The sequence below is a fragment of the Pleurodeles waltl genome, chromosome 10 (genome assembly GCF_031143425.1).
Source record: "Pleurodeles waltl isolate 20211129_DDA chromosome 10, aPleWal1.hap1.20221129, whole genome shotgun sequence".
NCBI classification, from domain to species: domain Eukaryota; kingdom Metazoa; phylum Chordata; class Amphibia; order Caudata; family Salamandridae; genus Pleurodeles; species Pleurodeles waltl.
Window position 1 is genome coordinate 666,380,845 of NC_090449.1, and position 25,389 is coordinate 666,406,233.

At 44.4% G+C, this 25,389-nt stretch overlaps 1 protein-coding gene across 2 annotated transcripts in view; it reads right to left on the reverse strand.

Annotated features, from left to right (window-relative positions):
- Positions 1-25,389, reverse strand: part of NCAPG2 (non-SMC condensin II complex subunit G2) — a 269,347-nt gene that overhangs the window by 160,752 nt on the left and 83,206 nt on the right. For both annotated transcript variants that reach the window (XM_069211162.1, XM_069211164.1), the window contains 2 exons: positions 16,992-17,144; positions 4,739-4,961 (listed from right to left, as the gene is read on the reverse strand). In XM_069211162.1, coding sequence (XP_069067263.1) covers positions 4,739-4,961; positions 16,992-17,144 — 376 coding nt within the window. The remainder of the gene's footprint in view (positions 1-4,738; positions 4,962-16,991; positions 17,145-25,389) is intronic.

Sequence of the window (25,389 nt, forward strand, 5' to 3'; positions counted from 1 at the left end):
CTTACCTGTGCCACAGGCATTGGTTTCTGGGCATGGCACCCTGAAAGGGGTGTCATGTCGGCTTTTACTTTTTTCCCCACCAGTACACACAAGCTGTAAGACAGTGTGCATGTGCGGAGCGAGGGGTCCCCGAGGGTCCCATAATACGCACTGCAGCCCTTAGAGACCTTCCCACAGGGCCCTTGGTACCATGGGTACCTTTTACAAGGGACTTAACTGTGTGCCAGGGTTGTGCCAATTGTGGAAACAAAGGTACAGTTTTAGGGAAAGAATACTGGCGCTGGGGCCTGGTTAGCAGGGTCCCGGGACACTTTCAATCACAGTTGGCATCAACACTAGGCAAAAAGTGTGTGTGTGTGTGTGTGGAGGGGGGGGAGGGGAGGATGGGGACGACATAGCAACAGTGGCACTTTCCGACACCTGTATACTGAAGCTGAGCAAGCAGGAAAATTTCCCTTGGACCTCGACCAAGCTGAGATTGTCGTGATCCCGAAGTCCCACCAGCACTCCACACAATGCTCTGCCTACCGTCCCATTTCCCTTTTAAAATACTCTCTACCATACTTGCTACCAGATTGAAAAGAGTACTACCCTCCCTGGTCCACCCAGATCAATGTGGGTTCATGGCAACAAGAAGCACTCGCCATTGCCTTCGGCAGCTTTACACAGCGGTGGCTTGTCATCACTCTCTACCCCCACAGTTAGCGCTACTACTGAGATTTCAAAAAAGCTTTTGATACTGTCAATTGGTTGTATCTCTATCAAGTGCTTGCAAAAGCAGGGATAGGCCCTAGATATCAAAGGATGGTGCAGCTCCTCTACTCCAACCCAACTGCCAGAGTACAGGTGAATGGAGTGATCTCAGGTCCTTTCCCTATTCGCCGAGGAACCCGCCAAGGGTGCCTCTTAACCCCACTCCTCTTCGCACTAGCGACTGAACTGCTGGCGAAAATCATTTGAGAAGACCCTCTACTTAGCGGATGGGCTTGGCCCACCGGGCGAGAGGACTGCATTGCATTGTACGCTGACGTACTTGTCTATCTAACAGACCCAACCAAGAGCGGGCCCCGGTGTCTGCAATTATTGACATTGTTCTCTGAAGCCTCGGGCCTAATACTGAACCATGATAAATCTATACTGGTCCTGTTGCACCCAGTGAGAGATTGCTACGATTGGCAGGACAATATACCTATCCAACGAAACAGCTTCCGGTATCTGGGTATTACTGCTGCTTTATTGTCAGAGCTGGCATGGTCTCTTAACATCTCGCCATTCACCCAGAAGGTGAAGGAAGACATCCGAAGGTGGCAAACCCTACCCCTGAATGTTAAGGGCAGAATTGCCCTATATATAATAATAATGATACTGCCCTGCTTCCTTTACGTTCTGCAGAACTCTCCCAATCAGCTACCCAAGCAGTGGTTTCGGGATATGGAGGTCGCAGCGCGTAAATTTCTGTGGTAGAACTCTCACCCATGACTTGCACTACACAAATGCCAGCGGGGAGTTCACAAAGGAGGGCTAGTAATGTCGAACCTGCACCTTTACTATTTAGCCACGCAGCTGTTGGTAATTAATGATTGGTTTGGGGGGTCCAGACCCAGCATGCCAGCTCGAACTACTGACAATGGGCTTCCCAAAACTCATTGGGTTACTGTATGGAGCCCCCCGTCTTAAGAGATTCACGAGGTGATGAAGATGGTACTTGTGGTGTGGAGGGTAGTACAACAAACTCCACTGTGGCAGGGAACATGGCTTTGAGCGGTCTCCGCTCTGGAGGGGTTCCGCAACTGGGATACAATAGGTATCTTGCTCCTGGGAGATGTCTGGATGGGTACTAACATGCTCTCCTTTCAGGAAATGCAACAACATTACTCACTCTCTAAGACCCAGTTCCATAAATATCTACAGCTCGGGCATGCATTGCACACCCATATCCAGGCTGAAGCGGTCCTCCCTGAGTTCAGTCCAGCAAAAGCAAAGGATTGGGCAGAGTCTCCCAAATATATCAAACTCTGGTCACAAACACGATGAGGCCGCTCACGAGCCTTCGAGAGAGATGGGAGGGCTGGCTGGGGCAGATGGAGGAGGAGGACTGGCGTGACGCCTTATTGGTCCCGAGGAGCTTGGCCATTGTCTCCCGCCTTCGCTTAGTACAGACCTACTACCTGCATGCTGCTTACCTCACCCCTGATAAAATGCAAAGGGCAGGTTATCAGCCCCACTCTGCCTGCCCCCGTTGCTCACAGATTAATGCCGACTTTTATCACATGTTGTGGACCTGCCCATGTATAGAGACCTACAGGCGGGCAGTGAACAACAAAATATTCGGAGTGTTGGGGAGTGAGTTGGAGACAGCCCCGTTGCCAGTCCTACTGGGTGTCCTGGAGGGAGTGGGGAGCATATATATATAGCTGCCAGCTGGAGATCGGAGACAGTGCCCACAATCGTCCAGTGAAGACGAGGGGTAGATTGGTGTGCACAGCAGGAAAAGCTAGTCTATGAAATGAGGGGATGACCAGCAAAATAACAAAGTGTGGGGTAAATGGAGGGGGGGGGGGTCCTCTGATATTGTGATGTATAACCTCAAGTATGGCATTGATTGCTCAGTGTGAAGGTCCATGGGGGATACAACGTGTGAAGAGAATGTTATATCCATACGCTGTCTGGTGTGCCAACAGTGAGTACATGCCAAGATGTAAACGCGACTGGTTATCAAGTTGTTTTCATAAAAATCAATAAAGATTTTTACTACCAGGGTCCGCATTTCAATATAACGCAGCTGCAACACAGCAAGGGTTAAGAGGCACTTGGCTGGTTACAAGCGAACACATGCTCACATGGGTGCACATGAGCGGGCTAGGCATATCAGACTACCGTTTTGGGCAGCCCAGTAATTGCACACAGGAAGCTTGGTGCCAGGGGACTCTGCAGGGTAGGCCTCATAATAGTAATGGGCATAAACAGGTAAAGTGTGTATGATCAGCTTTTCTTCCAGTAACATTTTAATTATAAACATAGGGGAAATCTGCCTTAGAGTGCAGTTTCACTCCTGTTAGATCTACACAGTCCAACAAGATATCAAGCGGGGAGTAAGCAGAAATATGCACACTTTATGGGTTGCCAGAATTTTTCATGTGTCTCTGGCTCAGCTCGGGATCAGAGCCCAGGAGTTTTGTCACACTGAAAGGCCAAGGTAATTACAATGCTCCCCATACAAATGATGCAATTAACAGTGCTTCCCTCAATTCCTGAGGAGGAAGGGGTGGGGAAGAAAATGTGCATCTGTTAATTAGCTGTCCCACTGCATCGGGCTGGGTACAGCCCAGGGCCACTGAACAAACAAGGAAGTCCAGACAACTGGAACCAACACTGGTGAGGGCTACTCTGAAGTGTTGGGAGGAAAGGCCTTGGCAGTAATGTCAGCAAGGGGAGAAGCTGAGGCCCCCAATGGAGATGTGAACAGTTACACCTGGATGGCACCATCTTGGACCGTCTCAGCATGCTGCGCAGGATGGTTGGGACAGTGATGGAGGGGTAATTTGGCAACCTAGGACTTGCCAGGGGTATCTAACTTCTAAAACCTTCCACCCCCATTAAAAAAAAAACTCTTGCACAAAGGAGAGAGGGTGCTTTTTTTATTGGAATCACAACAAAGGGTGTAGCTATGGACAATTGAAAGGACATACTCCTGATGGTCTAAGGGACTAATGACTCTACCCCCAGTTGACCTCAGGAAAACTAAGTGTCTCTCCAAGTGCCAGTGAGGCTGCCCCTCTGAGATGGTATTGGGGGAAAGGTCTGGCCTCCTGCACCCCAAAAAGAGCAGAGAAGCAACAAAGACAAAGACCAGAAGGAAAGCTGGGACAGGCAGTCCGTGGAAAAAGCTTCCAGCAAAGTTCACTCCTCTTGAGGCCAAGAGGCCTGCTGGAATCACTCCTGGTACCTAGAGCTCGCCAACAGGAGTAAAATGAATCCAGGATTGTCCAAATTGGTCCAATGGACCTGAATTATGGCATCAAATTGTGTGGGACTTTGATGCATCTTCAAAAAATTACCCCAGGGTGGGCCACGGCCCGGTGCATGATTAATTTGTCCTGGTGAGTATGCCTGCATGCGTCACCCCTCTATGCATCATCTCCACTTCCTCACGGCCAAGACAAGATGGAGAAAAGCACCACCTTGCCTCCCCTCCTTCTCTACCCGCCCGTCCCGCCCCATGAAAGAAACAAGGGACCCAGGACCCCATCTCAGGGCTTCTAACCAGCACAGGAGAAAGGGGAGCACTGTCACCCCACCCAGCTCCCACCCCTCAATAACAGTGGCCTTCCCCTCACTCCCTTTTCCTAGTGTGAGAGGGCCTTTTTAAAATAAAGAGAAAGGGCGACAGGGTGTGTGCTACTAAACAAAGCGGCCTGAGACACTAATTTAAAGGGGATTTAGGATGCCCACAATTTTCATAATTATTTCCAAAGCACCCCCAAGTCGGGACCTTCTACTCTACAGTTGAGAGTGCAGCGCCCTCTAGGGGCTAGTTTTATAGCTGCATATTATATGGCTTGAAAGTGCATAACATATTCACAGACCCTTGTTATGTTTGTTTTTAAGAGTCTCTCTACTAAAGAGGCTTTTGCATTTACATCAAGAACATAGCCTTTATGTAAGTCTACTGACAGACATCCACAAGTACTTAAACATACAAAGAACTGCAAAACCCCTACCTCTTGTCAAAACGTACCTATGTTGGTCGGCGCAGTATGCTCATAAGCATATTGATAAAACTTTCTGGCAGCAGCAGGATTCATCTGTATTAGCGTCACACACCGCTCACACCACACTTCCTCTGGTTGATTAACAGGAAAGAAAGAGTTGAACAGGAGGTTTACAATACGCCGGGACACAGGGCGTGAATCGACTTCAAGGCGGGCTAGAATGTGCTCCATGGGACAGATTTTCCAGAACTGCACAAGGGACAGAAAAACAGTGATAACTACAAATTTACATAAGACACATTTTAAAACGCATAACTAAAGTCTCTACAGAGTTTCAGGTATACAAAGGGCGCTATATTTCAAAATGAGAAGAGGTACTTATGAGTTCACACCCTATTGTTCTGACAACGTGCTGTCACGTCACTATCCAAACTTATGTTTCAAGCTACAGGGGGGCAGTAGTTTCTGTGTGTCACTTCTCTTTAGCTATGCTTGCTACGTTAGCTCTTACACAGAACCAGGTTTATTTGTTTTTTCACCTCCATGAAAGAGCAACTGTGGCACACAAAGGTGGTTTCCCAATGATTGTACTTTGGAAGGTATTTCCAAACTGCTTTAACAGAGCTATGAGCGCGCTTGCTAGTGAGGCACTGGCTCCCTGCTCCACTGACCAAAGTGCATTGCTTTAAGCCGGAGGAAAGCCAAAGAGGGGTGTGGGTGGGTGGCAGGCGAATTAGATGGTTGGGTGGGGTAGAGGATAATTGAAGCAAAGGTGGTGTGGGAAGGATTCAGTTTTTTTTTTTTCTTTTTTTTTTTTCAGGTGGGGAGTGGGTGGTAGAGTAATGCTGAGGGTGGTGCAGGAGGGTAAGAGAACGCAGAGTATTTTTTGGGAGGGCGGGATTGAGTAGGAGGCACACAATGACTGGTAGGTGGTGGGGGTGGGCGGCTGGAGACCTAGTGTAAAATGGGGACGATGCACGATAGGCCATGTCGTGTATGGTTCCCCTAGGACAGCTCTATCCCAGCATAGAGGCTCAAAGCAGAGGCAGATGATTTATGTGGACTATGAATAACCTGGAGTTGCAGATAAGTGACAGTGAATAGCTGAGATGTTCTTCACCAAGGGCTTCTGAGAGATCACAAACACCTCTAGCTAGTTTTGCTGTCATTGTCTATTTGATGTTAATCAGAATCACTTGATAAAAAATACCTCTGTTATTCACTGTTACCCATTTATTCTAAAATGTGTTACAGGAAGTTCACTTGTGCATGTGTGGCAATTCCCATTTTTAGATATACTGTTTTATGACAGAATTCAGTTTCTATTTGAAAAACGAACTAAAACACTTTTACAGCTTAATATTTAAAATCCTTAAAAAACATTTCTAATACTAAAAAACAAAGAATAGGGCAATGAAATGAGTGCAAATGGCTATGGAAAACTCAGGATAGTTAACGGTTTATGAACATCAAATAACTGGCCAGTGTAGCAAGACCCGTTTAGTGCAGTAGAAAATCAAAACCTACTGAAATCTGGAAAGCAAAAGTGATCCACAAATGTTTTAAAGCAGTGGTTCCCAACCTTTTGACTTCTGTGGACCCCCACTTTATCATTACTGGAATCCAGGGACCCCCACTGAATCATCATTGGAATCCGGGGACCCCCACTGAGTCATTACTGGAAGCATGGGACCTAATTTGTCAATATTTGTTAATTTTCTAAGCAGTTGCGGACCACCTGAGAAGGCTTTGCGGACCCCTAGGGGTCCCCGGACCAAAGGTTGGAAACCACTGTTTTAAAGCGTATCTTCATGCAGAGTCAACGGGTGGGTGATGAATGCTTGCTTCCTTTATTTAGAAAAATAAACGCAATGTAAACAAGCATTGCTAAAGGTTATAGGCCTGGTGCTGACTGCCAATCAGTAGGCTTTCCCAATTATTATTTTTTTTTTTAAACCAAATTTCTAAGCTTTTATTACAAAAGACATTCTGAGCGACCCATCCATGCATGAGCATGCTTTTCTCACACAGGTGGACGTCTTTAAATGTTTCCGCAATAAAGTTTTACAAGCATGCTAGGGTGGCCATTTTTAATGAGTAGCAATCCCATTCGGAAAGAGAACAATTGCAAGAAACACATGTGGAATGTGAGGCATGGTGGAGAGATGGGTACTAGTGCCTGTGAATCTGCCAAACAACTGCAAAGGATAGATAAACATTGAAATTAAAAAAAACTTTAAAGCACACAATGGCTACATGTCTGAGGCATTAAAGGGACTACTTTTTCTATGGGTAATAATACTGTGCTTCCATATAATGTCATCATTAACAGAGAAACTAATTAATCGTGGAACTAGCCTGACACAATGCTTCATCTATATGCTGTGATGGGAGGGAGTAAAATGTGATTGACACTAAAGAATACTAGTGGATGAAGAAATGTGGCTGAAAGCCTGGAAAAGTACGTACATAGGGCCTGATAACCAGGCTGGCGGTCTTGAGACCACCAGCCTCACGTTGGTAGTCAGGACCGCTGCTGCTGTGGAGGTCCGACTGCCACATTATGACCCTGGCAATCAAACCGCCAGGGTACTGCCGTCACCACAGGGATCAGTGATCCCAACGGGCTGACGGTGGCAGAGGTCGGAATCAGCCAAAGCAGAGCTGCATGCCGCGCCGCCCAGCTGATTATGACCTGGTTCTGCGCCAGCCTTTTCATGCAGTATCACTGCCATGAAAAGGCTGGTGGAGAACAGGTGTAGGGGGCCACAAGGGGCCCCCTTCCCAGCACCCTCCCAGTGCAGACAGTAAGCACTAAGAGCCGGCGACAATGCTGCCAACAGTTTCCTGCTGGGCTGACAGGCGTAAACTTTGGTTTTCACCCATCAACTCATTGGAAAAGTCATAATGGGGAACGGCAGAGAGGTAGCCAGCATGGCGGCAACCTTCCTTTCGGAAGTTCTTCAGATGGGTTATCCCATCTGCCAAAATTGTAATGAGGCCCAAAGTGTAAAAAAAAAAAAAAAAAGGAAATGAAAAGGTTTTGGTTAACATCAGGAATTTTGGGTTGAATGCTTTCATCCAGGCAATTAGTTGGGGCTGCATTCAAATTTGTGTTTTTGCCCACTATGCCTTTCTAAACTGTAACTAGACGTGCAAATCAAAATTGTTGCTTCTCCAAAGAGAACAGTCAAACACAAACTGCCAGTCCAGGTCCCCTTCAGCAGGAAACACAAGCAACCACAGAGCGACTTTAGTTTCATTAGGCTTTATTTTATGGCAAACCTCTCACAGTTCAAAATAACACAAAAACACCACGTCATCCACTCAATATGAAACAGATTCTACAATAAATTAAAAGGATATCGTAACATCCTAGAGACAAAAAAAGCACAAAGAAGAAATGTTAATCTCACTATGAAAGCTGATGAATGGTTCTTACCGAACTAAAAGTTTGCTCATAGAATACAAGGTGCACAGTGAAAACGAAATACTAGCAAAAAACTGAAAAACTCAGAATGCGCTGTGAGAAAGTATATCGTCTGGATGCAACTATGATGAAAGGTATTTGCATTGTTAAGATGAAAGTCCAAAGCATAATTGTCACTGTGTATTTGTATAGCGCTACTAACCCTGACGAGGCATTGAAGAGCTTTTCGGCGAGTACCACGCTACTCCGGAACCCAAAAGGATTAGTGGTGAATTAATATAGGGAAATATGAGTATAGTTTTAGTGTAGGGAGGTATGAGTTAATTTGTAGTGGAGGACATGTTAGTCTGTTAGTTGGATTGAATAGAATAATGGAGGGATAGAATAATGGAGGGATAGAAGAGGGAAAAATCCAGAAGTGTTAATTGGGAGATCATAGTAGTAAGATGAGGTTTAGGATAAGTAAAGTGAGATGGAGGAGGAAAGAGTCTGTAGAAAGGGATTAGGGAGATCTTAGTAGTAAAAAGGTTTTTGGGATAAGTCAAAGGAGAGATACATGAGAGAGAATTTAGTAGGGTTGTTAGTAGAATGAGTTTGGAATGAGCCAGAGTGGAGAAAGAGGATAGGTTGATTGAGATATAGAGTGATGGTGATATAGTAAAGCCTTTAAGAGAGTATTTTTTTTCTCTTGTACAGTAAGACTAAAGTTGTAAATATGTAGATAGACAATTACATAGTAAGGAAATATATGTGTAAGGAATATAATATATTGAGATTTTAAGTTGTATCGCAGAAACACAGACCTTCAAGTGCTGCATTATTTACAGTTAATTTGTGTACTTTTATAACATTATTTTATCCTTCCTCAATATTTCAAGTGAAATTGTTGCAGATAGTTAGGATAATATTTACCTATTGTGATAGATAAAATAAACGGACTCAAACATCTAATCAAACAACATATCGAAACTATGTAATGATCTATGAAATGTAGAATATACACACATACATATATATATATACATACACACACACACACACGTCACCGTAATATAAACATTAAACAGGCCTAAAGAGTATGTACATATTTTAAGATAATAGTTATTATACATATTTGTACAAAGAAATACTATATATATATATATATATATATATATATATATATATATATATATATATATATATACACACACACACACACACACACACACACACACACACTCACACATACATACATATTCATACATACACACATGGCCATCTGGCAAGCAATTAGAGTTTAAAGATTGGATGTGAGTTATAGGACACTTTTAAAGTTATATATTCCTCTGTCACATCAATGAGCTTTAAATAAGTCCCAACTAAAATCAAGCTTCAGCAATACAAATGACTACAACAAAGCAGAATGGAAAAAAATGATAGACATGTCATAATACATTGTGCTGAGAGACAAGCATGTACTAGCATTGAGCTAAGCAAAAGAGGCCATCACGCAGTAGTCTGGTGAAATTCACACTCAAACTTAATATACCAACTAAATTGGAATTTTTCTTTCATGTCTAAAGCCAAAAACTTAAAAGACCAATCGGAGATGAAGACAGACTAAATCCTAGTTCATAAGACCGCCCCCCAGGTCACTTTGTTTAGTGGTTAAACTGGAGAAAAGATCGTTGATGTGCACTGTGTATAAATGAATAGAATTTCAAAATTAAACAACTGAATGTACATCATTCTGAAAGTATGTGGTATTACCAAGTTAAAACCAATAAATAAACATTTAAAATAAAAAGTGCTTCTTGAAAAGGTCTTTCAAAAGCTCATCTGAAGTTAAAAACAAAAGCCAGTGCTAGACCAAAAATCATTTAAAGATGTTTCAGGCATTATTGTTTATGGCTTTCAGAATGATCACTATCAAGCCATGGACAGATGCCATAATGAGAAATAGGACTCCAACAAACCAAAGAGGTGGGGGGGGGGGGTCTAGAGGGCTGAGCTAGATAGATATATACATACACACACACATATATATATATATATATATATATATATATATATATTTTGCCACAGGGGTCAACATGTGACAGATCTTTATCAAACTGGAGGACATCATGTGAGACAGAGAACCCGGACACAGAAAAGCCTGCATACACCCCTGGTAGCAAGCAAGGATTTTTTTCTCCATTGCAAATATGTACCTGGCAATGGCCTGTTCCACACACCAATGCTTTGGCATGGCAGGGGGTTGTAATCACTAACAGAGTATGATTAATAGCACAGGGATTGATACATGCCCTAACATGGGACGGGAAGCCCATGATATTGGCTCTCTCTCAGGCCCTGCCCTATCGATCAGACTGAGACTGAGCCCAGGGCATTGCCTTCCAAGACAAATAAAGTCTTTGCAGGTTCGGCAATCGAAAGGAGGTAGCAGACTAAAGGGCTGCTTTTCCCTATGCAGGAGGTGAAAAGCCCCCTGTATACAGCATGGCCAATGTCTACAAGAATGAACAATAGTAGGGCTATGGAATGTAAAAAATAAAATTTAAAAAAAAGCACTTCAAAGTTAGTGAAGGCTTATTTTCCATATGGAAACATGTTTTAGCTTTTATTGGGAAAGGCTGGGCTAGCAGCTTGCTTTACTACAATCTCATACACCACATCAATACATTTGTACAAAATGTTAAAGGAAAAGTGTTGCATGATTTCTGTTGTGGGGAGCATTTTCTGCTGCTATGCAACAAACAGCCATCTTACTTGTTGCAATACAAATTATCCCTCCTTTCATCCTCCTCTAGATTCTCTTTGACCAAGCTAAGGATTTCTTTTGGAACATGCACTGACACAAGTATGCCTCAAATCGAACTGAAATATTACGCTGCTATTGATCGACAACCCGCCCCCTCCCCCCCGCAAGGGCCTATGGTTCAGCCTGTCCAGCATCCTCCTTTCGAATCCAGTTTGATTCTTCTGCTCTCTTTGACTGCCATCTTTACCTTGTTGTATGGTATGAATGATGCTTCTTATGATTATGGGTCACAACTACTACAACTAAGGCAGAAAGAATGCTGGGATTGACAAAAGCCAAAACAATTTCATCTGTTTTCTTTTGATGAAGTACTAATAGATTCCAGATTAAGTCTGCCTTCTCCTCCCACTGGAACTGGTCATAATGAATTAAAGTTTGTGAGGTGACTGTATGAAAGGTCATGGGTGCTGGGCTCACAGCATTTATTTGCTTTCCTGCTTTCTTTATCTAACCTAGACACAGCAGGAGCAATCAATAATTTGCAAGAACTATGTAATACCAAAGACCCAGGCTCCATAAGATCTAGAATATGAATAGGGTCTTGAATAGCAGTTCAAGACTTTAGTTGTAAGAGACATTGTTGTAACTGAAGAATCAAAACTCTTCTGTAGGTCATGCTAACAGTTACAGCGAGAAGGTCAACCTCCTTCACCTGCATAAATGTTCTATGAGAATCCTGTGCTATGAAGTACTATGTGCTATGGAGAGGTTTCATTGGAGGGGAGCATACTATGTAATAATCCAAACCTTGCTCACTTGCAGAGAGCGAGAGAGATGCAATTGATCCAAACATGATCCCCTTCCCTTACTTCCTGATTGTTTGCATCTTGAGCTTCATGTTCTGTGCAGAAATGAAGGGTGCCAACAAGCCAAGACTTAAGAGGTGAGGGCAGCAGTATGTATTTTGTCTTTGCACAAATAAGTCAGTAACATGGTGCTAAGGTATTCTTTTCTGCTAATTTATTTTTGATGCTCTAGCCTGAAATTCAAGGCTAAATAGCTTTGGTTTCTGTGTAGTACAAGATCATTTTCAGATTAAGTACTGAACTTGTGTTGCAAGGTTCAGTGGATGTCCATCAAAAGACAGTGTCTGGTAGATATCTCTGCTCACACTTATCCAGATCAACAGAGAGGACTCTCAATTGGCAATGCGTCACAAGATTTCATAGGGTTGTCTCTCACTACCACAGAATTAGGCCAGAGCTACAATATACATTTGGAGCCCTTACAAGTAGTACTCTTAACTGATGTCCAAACAAATGTGTAGACATCATGCAGGTCGTTTTAAGGAGGATGGTTATTATAGTGAGCACAGAATTCATCAACACTCCCGCGTCATTTCCTGTTTGAGGGGTTGTCATATGAGCTAATAAAAGGCTGGCACTGGCTGCACAGAAGACGCTTCAAAATATGTTCTCTGTCTAAGTTGCAATATTCTGGATCCCAAACTAGGCAACAAAAGTATGCAGTGCATATAAATCTACATCTTGCATGCTGCAAACCTCTTTGCCTTACCCGTAGCTATATTGCTACATTATTGATAAAAATCTCTCTAGGAAAATATGAGCGCCCTGCACAAATAAATAGTGACTTTTACATTTATTTCCATGCTTCATACTTCTTAGTCTGATGGGTCAGAAGATTATTGATTTCCGTTTTGCCAAGGTCAGAGGACAAACATTACTGGGCTTGGGCCCAGATGCCAACTCACTGCAAGGAAATGGCACAGTCACATGATGTGGAGTCTGTGGAAGCCCAACCACAGGCACAAGATGGGCATGTGAAGCAGGCAGATTTAATAATGGGCATAGTTGGCATGTATTCACCCAATCATAGGCCACAGAACAGTCTTAGTTCAACCACCCCAATAAACAGAGTTCCTATAGCTAACTTCAACAATCTTTGTCACACCTACCAGATATGCCTAAAATAGGTTTCATCCAAAGTTATTGGTAAAGAGTGACTGGGTTTTCCAAACTATAGAATTGTTCAGATGCATAAAGAAGAGAAGAAGTTAAGGGAGTATTATATACAATAGATTTCAGTCTAAAAGTAACATAGTGCAAACTTTTACACCAATGGTCACCATAGAGGACTGATACTCAAAGTACGGCGTGGGTGGCCCACATGCGGCCCCCCCAGGCCTTTGCCTGCGGTCCCCTGGTCAGCAGCAGCAGCAATGGGCTGTTTTTTACTCCATTTAGCACCAACATTTAAATAAAGTTAACTAAACCGGGTAGCATCTACTCATAGGTTTATTAAAATTAAAAAGAAGGACTTAACTAGGTTGTCTTCCACCACTTAACATTAGGAACACTTTCATTTGTAAAGACATCGTGCAGCAAAAGTGTAAAAATATAATAAGTCTCGAGAACTCAGAAAGTGTATTTTATTAACATGCAGAATCGTTTCATCTTAGTAAATCAGATTACATCAGTGCATTGAGAAGTTAATTTTTTTTTGTAAAGTGATCGTTTTTTAAGCATGACTATGGAAACATTCATTCTTCCCCCCACCCTGGCAACAATAGTGAACAGGCAGCTCAGTTGTTATGTGACCCGGGTTAATATTATACATGAACAACATGGTTCAATAAATCAAACAATAGAAAGTTTTGTACAGTGTGCACCCTGAAGTCCATATTTCAAGTCCTCTTAATTATGATGATGGAGGGAAAGTGGGATAAAACAATTGCATAGGATGTAACAATTTGGTAAAGTGGAGTAGCCGGGATTAATCCCAGGTTTACTGGTTACACATTGTGCAATTCAGCCACTAGATGTTAATGCTTCGTTTCCCTAAAACCCACCTTACCGCCAAGCACACCTCAAACCACCCCACAAGCATGACCGCCACCCAGTGCGGCCCTAAGTCACATAACAAAACAACAACAAAAAATGTAGTTACATTTCTGTGTCCCAGTCAATGGCCAAGCAGGAGAACACAGGATGGCAAGTGACAAAAGAAAACTATGGGGAAAAATAACGAACACCATAAAGTGCTAAGGAATAAAAACAAATGGGAGGGAGTGGTATTAATTTGAACATGGTCACAATAACCTTCACTCACATCAAACGTAGAAGGAAAAACTGTAGAAAAAAAAATATCTTTTGGTGTAAAACAAGGGCAATACTGCAAAACAGTCTCCTGGGGAAGGTAGACTAAAATAGACAAATCAATGTTATAACACTAAAAACATAGCTGGGAAATAATGTTATGAGATGTGTGGCAGTCCTCACATTCTGTGAACTCGAGGTTTCAAGTTGTATTTTGTTGGGGTATGTAGGAGCATGGCTCTTTATATATAGTATACGAAAAAGTGGTACGCTGTGTTAAGTGTCCAGATAGAAACACACTCAAAGAGAGGCACACCAATTTAGAAAAATAACACATTTTTATATCATTTTTAAACACCAAGAACTTCATTACTGGGTAAGTAATTTTTAGGTTAGCAGTTTTTAAGTAAATAGCAAATACACTTGCATTGACTTTAATGCAGTAATGTTATTTTATGGGAAAAGAAGCATATACTGCATACAGGAACTCGGTAACAACTTACAGAACTGTTCTCCTGGAGTTAAGATAAGTATGGGGCAAGATCCAAGGCAGCACCAATAGGTCACTTCAGTCGATTCTGAGGCATCTGGATGCAGAGGTGCTATTCAGTGTCCGATGTCTTAATGTTCTTTTATGGGAAAGAAACATATACTGCATACGGGTACTTGGCAATGACTTACAGGGCTGTTCCTCTGGAGTTAAGGTAAGTCTGGGGCAAGGCCCAGGACACCATCAACAAGTCACTTTGGGAAGCACTGGGTTGTCCAGGTGCAGAAGTGCTTTACAGCATCGGATGTCACATTCACTTTAACTGGTAACAGTCCTTGGGAAAAGAGCCTGCTAGTCAGGACTGGGTGACCAGTCCAGCTGAACCAAAAGGCGGGCTTCACCTCTCAAGGGTCTTGGGACCTCATTGGCACTGTTGGCCCACTTTGATTTGGGCTAGGGGGCTTGGGTGCAGTGGTACTTTCAGGTGTCGGGGTGTAGCGGTCCAAGGCTCTTGCAGTGTCAATGTCCTGCACAAAGATGCTAAATCACTAGTCATCCTGCTGGAGGAGGTGTGAACACCTTCCTCCTAAGCAGTCATTGTTCCTGGCCTCCGAGAATGTGGGTTCTCACCTGCAGTGGGTCAATAATCTGTCTATGCTGGCAGGCTGGACTGTACCATTCAGCCAGGATGGTAGAGGACTACTAGGTTAAAGGGGGTACCTCTAGGTACATGTAATAATAAATCCCTCACTGGAATGAGTGTGGGTTTATTAATACGAGGTGCTTGATACTAAACACCATAGGTTTCATTGAAGCCGTTATCTAGATGGGAAACTCGTTTTGACCAGTGCCATATACATACCTCAAGGTAGCTTCCCTGTTCACTTGTAATGTCTAAAATTTGACTTAGATATCACAGGATAATGTCTGCTCATGCACCCTGCTGTAGGGGTGACTTACATATAGCCCATGCAGGTTCTTTGGCACGGCACACTGGAGTGTGCCATGTCATTAAAAAAAACAAATATGGTTTGCACCTGGACACGCAGCCTGCAATAGCAGGCTGTGTGTAGTTTTGTGTGTGGGTCACTAAGAATGGCCCTTAGTTGCCCTCTTTCGTACTCATTCTCTAGGTACCAGGGATGCTAAAGTCCATGCCAGTTGGGTTACAATTAGAATTTACTAGTATTAGGGGAAAGAGCACTGTCACTGAGGTCTGATTAGTAGGCCTCGGTCCACTATCAGAGTCGAAAAGCAGCATCAAGTAGTTCTGAACGGGGCAAACGTGGGGGGGGAGGGGGGGCATCTGCAAAGAAATCCAGTTTCCTACAGGATCCATGAATAATACATTGTTTAATAGTCTACAGACCAATAACGCAAAACCCAAGTCTAAACTATTCTAGCTACAAACAAAAAAGAACAACATCCTTACTAAAGACAACCAGATTCCACTTCAGAAATGTAGGATGGGGAAACATTTTTCCTGGCTGGTATTTTCGACTAAAGGAAGGAAAGCATAATCTACGCATTTGTCTTTAACAGAATCTATAGGAATGTGAACTTTAGGAGACATAGTACATTTAGCCTTTTTTTTTTATTACAGAACTATTATTAATCAAGATCTAGATCCTTCAAAACTGCAGACTATTGAGAGGGGTGCCTCTCTAAATGTAATGAATGAAATGTGTCAAGACTCTACTGAGGGAATCGCAGTAAGGCACACACAAAGATTAGCACTGGTCAAACCATTAACAGTAAAGCCTCTCCCTCTTTGTGTTGAGATGTATAATCAAGAATGTTAAGTTCCCATGTGAACAATGTTGATGAAAACGAAACACTTGCACGAATTTCAGTAAAATGCATGCATTAGTGCAGTTTTGTTTTTAAATGTTATCATGACAATGTATTCCCTCAAAGAAGCACCTGTTTTGTCTCCGTTTTGTTCTGTAGTATTTGTAACTTATTTCGTTCTTTTGTCTTTTCCCAACTTTGCTTAACAAAGCAAACCTTTTTGCATACCACTTGAGTATGTGACAAAATGCAATTTCCCATAGAGTTGAAATGCTAATAGAAGTTTCAGCAATGGTATATTAACTAAAGACTCACAGTTAAGATTATTTATTTTAAGAGATAAACTGGTGCTCTGAAATGTTTCTCCAGATGGTGCAGATACTCATTACTGCGGTTTATCAGAATATCACACAACAGCAGGCTCTTGGCCAATACTCATAACTTCGTTACTTATAGATCATTCCCATATGCTCACTTGATATAGTCTAAAACAGTTAATAAAATGATAGAAAACGGCTCTTGACAACTGTATCCCGGGTGCTCAGAAAACCTTTCTAAGGTAATCCTAGTAATAGGTCTCGAAATGATGACATGAACGTCTTCGTTTCCAGTAACTCAAAGCTGTATTTTTCAACACTAAAATAAACGAGGAGCAGACAATTGGCAGGCTTTAAGTCTCCTACCCGCCAAGCCTGATTGATCATACCTTAGCTGCCCGGACAGCCTTAATTTTCAGCAGCAAATCGACAAAAGCAACGCGCACTTTCTCAGAAGTGTCATGGAGGTTATATTTCAAGGATGGCAGGAGCTGTTCGAGTAAAGGATGGCTAAGCTTGTTGTCCAAAAGTATTGGAAGACACTGCAAGAGAGGTAAAAACAATGAAAATGCTGTCCTCACAATCCAGCAATCCTACATTACGAAAAGCACAGAAATGTAACAGGTGAAAACATTTTGTAACATCATGCAGAAACATTACATGCACACCAATACTTTGGAACCCTTATGATTCACAAAGTGCTTACACTTGTTCTCCCCCAGCTCCTCTAAAAAAAAAAAAAATGTCTAGGGTGCAATTAGGCGTAGACCTCTTAATGGAGCTGATGGGCTAATACCTCTAATACTTAATGGGTCACAGATCATGCAATTTGGTCAGAATGTAAGTTTAATTACACGTAGGATGTGGATGTGCGTACTCAAAGTCTAAACCACAGTCTATGTGTTGGATGGTGAGACCACATTATGTTGGATAGCTGGACATGGGGCTAATGTCGCCCTGAGCAAGCAGAGTTGAGAATTAACATCATATTTCTTTTTTCCAAGATAGAGAACCAGAAATAGAGACTATGGTTGCTGAATTCTACTTGGTCCAGCTTAGTGGCATATCGATTCAGGAATATTTAAACTTGCTCTAAGAAGGTTACAGACCTTACTCACTGTAGTAATTCTAGCATTACCTGTCCTTCACTTCTTTTAAAACACCAATCGCCATCTTCCTGTTTAAGAATACGCTATGAACATACTCAAGTGCACAAAAATGACTCTCATTAACATTCATATGCACTCCAAATATGACCCTTTTGAGTTGTTAGTCTTTTTTTTCCTATAAAGAATGAAAGAATGAATGCACACACAAGTCCTGGGCTCAGGAGGTTGGATGAAAGTCTGTTATAAAGGAGGAGCACAGTTTAAATAATAAGGCCCATCAACCTTCAGTCGGGTAGCCGACTACAAAGAAACATGATCTCTAGTACTGTTTTGGCAATGGTATTGGCAAAATGAGTTACTCATCTATAATACTGATGCACTAATAAACATCACTGATTTCTATGTGTTTAGCATTTCCTAGTAATACACTGTGAACCCATAGTTCTTTTTGTTTATAAGCACATCCCGGTCTTTGGGCTTTTTCACTCTCAGCCAATAACTGATTAGGTGTGAATAAATAGATAATGTAAACAATGTGCAGGATTTTCATCTTAACTGCTTTCTAGATATCTTACAGCAACCTGCTAAACTGCATTATTGTCATAACTACTATGGCAACACCTGAACAGCTTATACTGGGCACTTTGATAGGTCTGTGTGCTTTCCTACAGCAGTGTTTTATGGATTTGACAGTCCAACTTGCAGTTTTTAATGTAATAGTCATGTAATGTAATTTTCTTAATGCCTTTTGAACCGGACAAGCAGCTGGAATACCTTTTTCTGTACATTTTACTGAAAGGTTGTAATGCTGACTGCCTTCCCTGTTTGAGTCACAGGTTCGGTTGACTGACCGATTAAGGCAGTTTGATGTGAAATTCAGAGCTAAATTTAGGCGCGATTGAAAATGCAGTTGACCCTTGAAACCGATTTGAGGGGACAGTGGGCAGGATGCCAAGGGTACATGGTGTCTGAGGAGAGGGCTCCTGCCACTGAGGCCTACCAGCAGCACATATATGCAGCTCCTGGGGCTTGCAAGTAGGGCAGACCGGCTATGGGGCAGCAGTTGGTCTGGCAGATAGCCCAGGAGCCGTCCATCCTATCCTGATACACGCCTAAGTGGTGAAGGACCTTTGACCGTAAGACTGCAGCCGGCTCCAATTAGACACAGAAGTGAAGTCTTTGGGCAACCCACAGAGTGCCGGGTGCCCTCACATCTCTGGCAAGAGAAAGGCTGACAATGGACAGGAGGAGGTGGGGATGCTGATGGCAGGCAGCAGAAGCAAAAGACCAAGGTGAGCTCCCGAACAAAGATCGGCCAGGCCCAGACAAGTGGAGGCTGTAGACTAAGGGATGGGAGGGGCGCAGGAGATAATAGTGACATTGGGGGAGGGGGAGGGGAGCAAACAGAAGGCATTATAATATTGGTTGGCTTACTCCTCTCCTCCTGTTATTCCTCGTGGAGTGCGGCCAAGTGAAAAACAAGAGGGCAAGTATACAGATGGCAGCCAGTGAAAGTCTGCGCACCCCCACCCCCATTCTTCTGCCTCCACCATGTGGCTACAGTGGCTTCAGCAGGAGATAAGAATGTCCCACCGGAAAAGCAAGTCACCATAGTCCACGAGAAGGGGCACAAGCAGGAACTGGTAAAGCACTTAGATAAATGTGCAACCCAGACACACACCCCTGCCCTTCCCGTGCTCCCTCCCAGGGAAGAGGGCACGGTGGATCTGGAACACAGCCCACACTCACAGGGATGCTTCAGGCTATCAAGGACTCAAGGGTGGCTTTGAAAATCGAAATGTACACAATGGCACTCAATGTACCTATAATCTGGGCAGACAGAGAAGAGTGAGCACCGTGTAACCACAGTGGAAGTGACTCTGAAGGACCATACTGAGACAGCTAAATCGCCCAATAGGAAGTACACCAGACAGCTGCACCTGTGTGCTGAAGACACAGAAGGCAGATACTGCCGAAATAATGTGTGATTTTTTAGGGATACCTGGAGACCAGAAGGAATGAATGTGGAAAATTTCATCAGGACTTTGTGATCTCCAGGTTGTCCACAAAGGAGCTATTCCAGCACTTTGCAACAGAAAGCGTCCAACCCGTGCCCTGAGTAATGCCTAAGCTGGGAATACATCCAAGGATGATGATAGCCAGACTCCTGCACTTCAAAGACCCAGATGCGGTTCTGCAGGCGGCAAGGCAGAAAGGTTCCTACTCTTCAAAAATTAAGTGTTCGCCAACTTTACCAGAGAGGTTCAAGTGTAAAGACATTTGTCTTTCAAGGTTATACAGGAGCTCAGGAAGTGGACACTCCAACACACACTACTATTTCTGGTGAAACTATAGATCCTCAATGATGGGAAATCCAGGTTCTGGGAAGGGCTTGAGGGATGTCAACCAGTAGGGCCAGCAAGACAGGGAACACCCCCCCCCGCCATGTATTGTGGGCAATACGGGAGCTAGATGAGAATTCCCCACGCAACAGAGACAGAACGGAATACGCCGGGACAATGCCAGATGATGAACGTGGATGCAAGGCCGCCATGGTAGATAGCGGGGACCGCCAGGGTCTGAGGCTGTTGGACATTGACTGAGGACGGTACCCTGCTCATTAGGAGTGTAAGACTGGTGAACGTGTGGAGTTAAACAGGCTATCTGGTTGGGGATGGGAAGACAAACACCTCAGGCTTTGTGGAGGAGGGTAGTTCTAAACTTGCGGCCTGTGGGATCAGGATGGGAATCATTTTGAGGGTAGTTCAGACACTTCAGCGTATATGCACAGAGACTCAAGCAAGGGACAATTGGAGATAGGCTCCCTTGCTTTCATGGACAACAGGCCGACAAGTCCTGAAACCATTTGAAAGGGCTAAAAAGTCTCTCCTGGAAAGTTAATGGGCTGGGTAACAAACGTAAGAGTGGTGGTGCCCACTTCCTTCTCAGAAATTACCCAGACACTGTATTACTACAAGAGCTGTATCTAGTAGGGAACTACTGTGCCTTCTTGGGGGAGGGGTCGCTATACTGTCATTGTGAACACTGGGGTCACCTCAGGCTCTTGGGGATGGGGAAAAGGGTACACTAATAAAGAAGTCGCTCTTAATCAAGGGGACCAAGACATGGCCTCACCATGGTGGGGGCTGCGCAGTGCTTGTGGGGGGAGTGGAATAGGGGGTGGTTGGTACTGGCTTCAGGGTACTGTAGGAAAGTGCCCCTCTTTGGCACAGTCACCCCGACTTTTTGCCTGGTATTTGATGCAGTTTCTAATGAAAGTGCACTGGGTTTCTGCTAACCGGGTACCCAGTGCCAGATCTTTCCCTAAAACACTGCAATTATTCTCAAATTGGCCAAACCTTTGGCACCCCAGTAAGTCCTTAGTAAATGGTACCCCTGGCACCTAGGGCATGGGAACCAAAGAGGGCCCTCAAGGGCTGCAGCACGTATTGTGCCACCCTCAGGGAACATTTGCCTAGCACCTATACACTACCAATGCAGGCTGCGTGTTTTGGTGCAGCTAAAAAGGAGAACATGGCACACAGTCTGTGTGTCGTGCCTCCTAATACTGCACGCAATATATGTAAGTCACCTCTACAGTAGGCCTTACAACCCTAACATATACATGCATTATACCACGTGTGAAGACCTATCTGCGACAGCAAATATGCCCTTGCTATGTCTTTGTCGATTCTCAGAGACAGTGACAGGAAAACCATTTTGAGCACATGTGCTGCACAATGGTTAATACGACTCCCCCAGCTACATAATGGCTTCACTGAAAATAGGGATGTTCAGTATCAAACCATCTTCTATTAATAAACCCTCACTAATGCCAGTGATGGATTTATTAATACATGCACCCAGAGAGGGCCTTCGAGGGGGACCCTGAAAACCTACCAGTTATCCATGTGCTGGCTGACCAGTTCTAACCGGCCTGCCACCACCAGAAACATTTCTGCCCCCCCCGGGGGAAGATCTTTTGCTCTCTGGCAGACAGAAACAAAAGCCTCCTCTGGCAGGGGTGTTAGCACAAAAAGATCACCTGTGAATCTGCATTCAAAGGCCAGTGGTTTCAAAGAAGCCCAGCGCCCTTGATATGTAGGTCTGGATTCCCTCAAAGGAAAGGAGGCCAACAACCCCCCCCCCCCCCCACCCCACCACAGGTCGCATTTGGCACCTGGACAGGCAGGAAAATTAGTAGTCAGGGAGGTCTGTCCACCGCTCAGGTCAATCACACCCTTAAGGTGAGCTGTCTGATGTGGACACCACATTTAGAAATCTGACATCTTGGTGTTGGCAGATTTAGGAACCCTGTGAGGGGGTTCTGTCCTCCTCCCACAGGAAGCGGTCATATAGGGGGGTGTAGTGAACGCAGGGGTAAATAGCCCATTGGCTACTAACCTACACTCCCCAAAATACCCGTAAATGCAGTATTTAGGCAAGGCCCTGGCACCAAGAAATCAGAGCCTGCTGACCTGAGGAAGAAGGAAACTCCAGAGATGCAAAAACGAGAACTGAAGACCGGTGACAGACTCCGCGCCAACCCTGCCAGCCTGCCTGCAAACTTCGACAATCGTACCAAAGTCACCTCGTCCTCCAGTTGTTGAAACTTCCAAAAGCCCTGGAAGACTGCCAGCCATCACCCCAGCACTCCTGTTTTGTGGTGGAGCTGCACCCCTGCATCCTTGCAGGCATCAAGAAAGCGCTGATGAGGACTCCGGACCGCCAAAACCTCCACCACGCAGCACCACTGCACCCAAGCCTCCTAGCCTATGTTGAAGTGGGTCAGCAGTGCCAACCTGGTCCCCAGCCTCTCCAGAGACAAAGTCCATTGTTGGTTTCCCCACTGCAACCTTCACTCTGATGCCTACAGTCTTTGTGCAGGCCCACCTCAAACGCAACTGCCTCTGATGACGGCAACCCCAATGGTCCACTGAACCTCTGCACCGAGACGACCTGGAACGAGGAGAAGACTGATGGTGCCTCTGTGTTCCCCAGGCTCATGAGACTTAAGCCCACTTTTTGGCTCACCCAGACCGCTCCCCAGTCCACACCTGCAAACTGTTTCTGTGGGCCCCCGTCCACTGCGACTGGTGATGGACACCAGACTGTCTAAGAATCCTCTGCACCTGGCCCCCCCAGACCAGAGAAGAGGACTATTAGGGTCCCTAGATCCCTGAGCATCTCAAGACCTGAGCCTACTTTGTGGCTCACCCAAACTGGACAATTAGTCCTACCCAGCAGCCTCTTTCCAACTGGACCGATCCCCATTGACTAACATTGGGCACCTAACCGCGCACTACACCTCTGCACCTGGCTGCCCCAGTGCCGCCCGGTGTGACCTGCTGGTGTGGTTCTGACCCTTGCCCAATACTCACCTTATGCCCAGGCGATTGGTCTCGTAACTCACTGTACTCTACTTGTTTGCCATAGGATAACACTGCAGCTTTCAAGAAATGCAGTCAACATTTCTGAAATGTAAAGTATCTCTTGCAAATAGTACTTACCTGATCACATTGATTCTGGTGCCAAACCATACTTGTTATTTTTGTAAATCAGTGTGGATATTCTTATTGAGTTGTGCGTCTCATTTATTGACAATGTGTGTGTATTTGCAGATGTCTCACACTCCTCTGTTAATCCTAAGGCTGCTCAACCACACTACCGCCTAAAAGAGCACTTTTGGATTGCTTGAGGTAACCCTGTCCACTATTAAGGGATCACCTGGACACTCTGTATGGTACATCTCATTTTGATATAACATATAAAGAGCCAGCTCCCTATATTGGTGGCACATCAGTGGGGTATAAGACTTGACATTTGCTGTACAACTCGGTTAATAAGTGATACCACTAAGGAATCCAAATTGTCTGTAGTTAGGAAACATTTTTCTAATCTTAGATTTTTTCCAAATTGTTCAAAATATATTGAATGGCCTTGAGTTAAGTCTCCAAGTCCAAACTGTTTAGAATTTGAAAATACTTTTGGTAAGTTAGGCCCTTTAGAGTAAGACTTAGACTAAGTTTCTAAAAAGATCACACTAATGTACAGCCATGACTGAGGCAGCAGGCACATCCCAAGAGCTCAGCCTGGGCCCCTACCAAACCAAAACCTTAAGTGCACCCAACGTAAGGCCCTCTGCCAAGCATAGGAACTTGCCATTGGGTCTAAACCCACAAAAGCACATCTGCAGCAGCTGCTTGCAGAAAATGATAGAGCCATGGCAAGCACAGTAGCCCCTCCTGAGAGTGAAGAGGATGTGGAAGAGTATGATGAATCCCTCCACAATGCCACTGACAGTAACACCACAAGAAGCACTTCTGATAGTACCCCAGGAGAAAGACAGTGAAGATGCTGGATTCTAGAAGTTACCTAAATGGACAGAATTAAGAGTCTAAACTCTTAGCTACAGAGAAAGTGAGACCTGAGATGGGCCTATGACCCATCTCTGGTGGCAGCAACATTTTAAATAATGAGAAGGAAGATGCTTTTGACCTAACATCCCCAAAGGGATGTTTGTACATGGTGATGAGATCACCAAGTGATTTACAGCTTTTGAAAGGGCTTGAAAAATTAGGAAACAGCCAAAAGAATTGGGGCTTTCTACTTTGGAAGCTAATCTCAGGAGAGTGTAGGGATAGGCTCCTAACAATGAATGAGGGAGATGCGGAGTCCTATGACCCCATGAAGGGCACCCTTAGAGGCTTTGGACTCGCAACTGAGGAATACAGGATCAATTTCAGGAAGACCAGGAAACCCTCTAGTCAATCCTGGGTAGATTTTATTGAGTCAAAACACTGGGTGGCTGGTTAAAAGGGAACCAGGTGATGGGCTTTATAATCTTATTATGAAAGTGCTTCTGTTAAGTAACTATGTTTCTGAAAAGTTGTATCAGCATCTGGTAGACCTAGGTCTAATTTCCTCCCAAGAATTGGGAAAGAAGGCAGATCACTGGGTCAAGACTAGGGTTATCCAAGACAACTCATGGTAGTGGTGACAAAAAGAAAAGGGTTGCTAAGCCCCCCACCCAAGGGAAAGATGGTGACCAGTCTAAAAATAAAAATAAAAAGTCTTCTAAAGGATCCCAAAAACCCCGATACAAGACAGTCCAAGGGAGGGTATGAGGGCACGAACTGGAACCCTAAGAAGGCTTGGTGCTGTCATTGCAAAGCCAACGGGCACCGAACTGGAGACCGTGCCTGTTCCAAAAATAATCCCCCCTAGTGCACCTACAGCTTTTGGTGCAGTGGTAAGTTTCCAGATGGGATCCCAGGTGGGCCCTGTCCATGTCAGAAAGCTCAGAGAGGCAACTTTAGACTCTGAGGGTGGGGTGGGGTGGGGTAGGGTGGGGTGGGTGTAGATGCCCTGGCTGTCTGGCCCAGTAATCTGGAGAAATACAGACAACAGCCTCATATTACTGGGATCAGAGTTGAAGCACTGAGGGATACTGGTGCAGGTGTCACCATGGTGACTGAAAAAATATTATCCCCAGAGCAGAACCTGACTGGTGCAACTTCCACTGTCACCAATGCGGACAATCAAGCTATGGTGCATTCCATGGCAATGGTATCCTCAGAGTGGGGAGGGGTTACTGGCCAGAAGAAGGTGGTGGCATCCTCTACACTTCCTGTAGCCAGTCTGCTAGAAATGATCAGGAGTACCAAGCATGGGCTGA